This window comes from Emys orbicularis, chromosome 12, assembly GCF_028017835.1.
Source record: "Emys orbicularis isolate rEmyOrb1 chromosome 12, rEmyOrb1.hap1, whole genome shotgun sequence".
In the NCBI taxonomy this organism is placed as follows: Eukaryota; Metazoa; Chordata; order Testudines; family Emydidae; genus Emys; species Emys orbicularis.
In genome coordinates, this window is record NC_088694.1 from 45,518,225 (window position 1) to 45,520,333 (window position 2,109).

The window sequence follows — 2,109 nt, forward strand, 5'->3', positions numbered from 1 at the left end:
GTCAGGAGATGAAATATGAGGCTACACAAACCAAATCTGTATGTGAGTCTAGATAACCATCCAGTACTCAGACCCTTGACCATCATAATGAGTCCCTTGTCTGAGCTGAGAGAGGATGACAGGTTGTTAAACCTGCTGAGGAAAGCCTATCAATACTTTTTTTGTAAGCTGAGTCAAAATGCAAGCTCTATTATTGAACCTTCAGCTTCAGTGTCCCCACCTGTATGGCACAATAGGATGGAGTAAAATTTAAATATGTTTTGCCTGATCAAATTCAAGAGCTATTTCTCTCTTCTTCTTTTTCCCTCCTAGACACATGCCATGGCAAACAGAGAACGGGAAAATGAAACAGCTGTCACACAGGTCATCTTCCTATGGTTCAGGAATATCCCACAACTGCAGATCCTTCTCTTCCTGCTGTTTCTCATGATATACATTGTGACCATTGCCGGGAACATCCTCATTGTGGTGGTAGTTGTGGCTGATCAGCACCTTCACACCCCCATGTACTTCTTCCTGGGGAACTTGTCTTGCTTGGAGACCTGCTACACTTCCACCATCCTGCCCAGGGTACTGGCCAGTCTCCTGACTGGAGACAGAACCATTTCTGTCAGTGGCTGTATTGCGCAATTTTATTTTGCCAGTTTCTTTGCAGCTACTGAGTGCTACCTCCTAGCAATGATGTCTTACGATTGGTATTTAGCGATATGCAAACCTCTGCACTATGCCATGCTTATGAATGGCAGATTCTGCCGCCAGCTAGCAGCTGGGTCATGGATAAATGGATGTCTGGCTATTGCCATCATAACATGCCTTATGTTACAACTAAATTTCTGTGGTCCCAATGAAATTGATCATTTCTTCTGTGAATCCACACAAATAATCAATCTCTGCTGTACTGAAACCTACCTGATAGAGCTTGTCATTACAATCCTGGCTGTTCTATTCACCCTGCCTCCATTCGCATTAACCGTGGTGTCCTACATTTGTATCATCTCCACTATCCTGACCATCCCTTCCACTACCGGGAGGCAGAAGACATTTTCCACCTGCTCCTCGCACCTTATTGTGGTGACAATGTTCTACGGGACACTAATGATCGTATATCTGCTGCCCAAAACCAACACGCTCAGAGACCTCAACAAAGTGTTCTCTGTCTTCTATACAATCCTGACCCCTATGACCAATCCCTTCATATACAGCCTGAGGAACAAAAAGGTGAAGGGGGCGCTGAGAAAAATTGTCTGTAAATGTTCAGATTTTACAAGAATTCCCAACTGATTTTTTTTAAGACTGAAAGGTGATGAGCATAGCTGATGCACTGTTTAATACTCAGGATCTGTGCAGTGCTTATTTCTTGGTAGGTCTTTGGTAGTGTGAGCTTATAACGCGCGAGGAGGGGCAAAGATTTGATAGTGTAATATCCATCAATACTAAAAACTAAAATTTAAAAAAATGAACTGTGTTTTACTTATTGATCATGGGAAGGCATATTTTAGCTAATTCCCTGCACCCAGCCAAAGTGAGAATATAAAGTAAAATAAGAGTTTAGTCTTGAATTCTCAAATGATTCTAAGGGAGTTATGAGGCATTTCACAATAATATATGCTATGAAATTCATAGACTTATTTGCACCTATCTGGCACCTCCTGGCTACCAACCCAATATTCCTTAATCTAGGTCAAAGGGATGGTTGGTTGCTGAGGTAGGGAAGTATTTCAAATTTACTATCCCAATTTACAGCAGGACAGTTGCCACAGAAAATCTGTGGTTGAGCCAGTAATTGTAATTGGATCCCCAATGCTCATGACCAGTGACTTATATACTAGACAGTTCTTCCACCTTTCATGATTATGCCACCCTGAATTTATTCTTTAAACTCTTATGCCTTCTACCGCTCAAAATATACTGAACTTGCAAACAGAAGGTAAGGATTAACAAATATGTTTTTATTTAGAAGTTAGGAATTGTAGAAAAGTGATAAGGGAAGCAAATGGACTGAAGACGAAATCTCTGGCCAGCAGAGTTCAGAACAATAAGAAGGATTTTTTAAATATATCAGGGACAAAAATAATTCTGACAATGATATGCGTTCATTACTGGATGGAA

The 2,109-nt window shown here is 41.0% G+C and overlaps 1 protein-coding gene across 1 annotated transcript; it reads left to right on the forward strand.

Annotated features, from left to right (window-relative positions):
- Positions 1-321: 321 nt before the first annotated feature.
- Positions 322-1,281, forward strand: LOC135886324 (olfactory receptor 10A7-like). Its single transcript, XM_065414131.1, has one exon. It carries the CDS (start codon positions 322-324, stop codon positions 1,279-1,281), a length of 960 nt encoding a protein of 319 aa, XP_065270203.1.
- Positions 1,282-2,109: the final 828 nt, after the last annotated feature.

What these genes read in the sequence shown, in the direction of transcription:
- LOC135886324 (XM_065414131.1), top strand. Translation starts at nt 322, where the DNA reads ATGGCAAACAGAGAACGGGAAAATGAAACAGCTGTCACACAGGTCATC.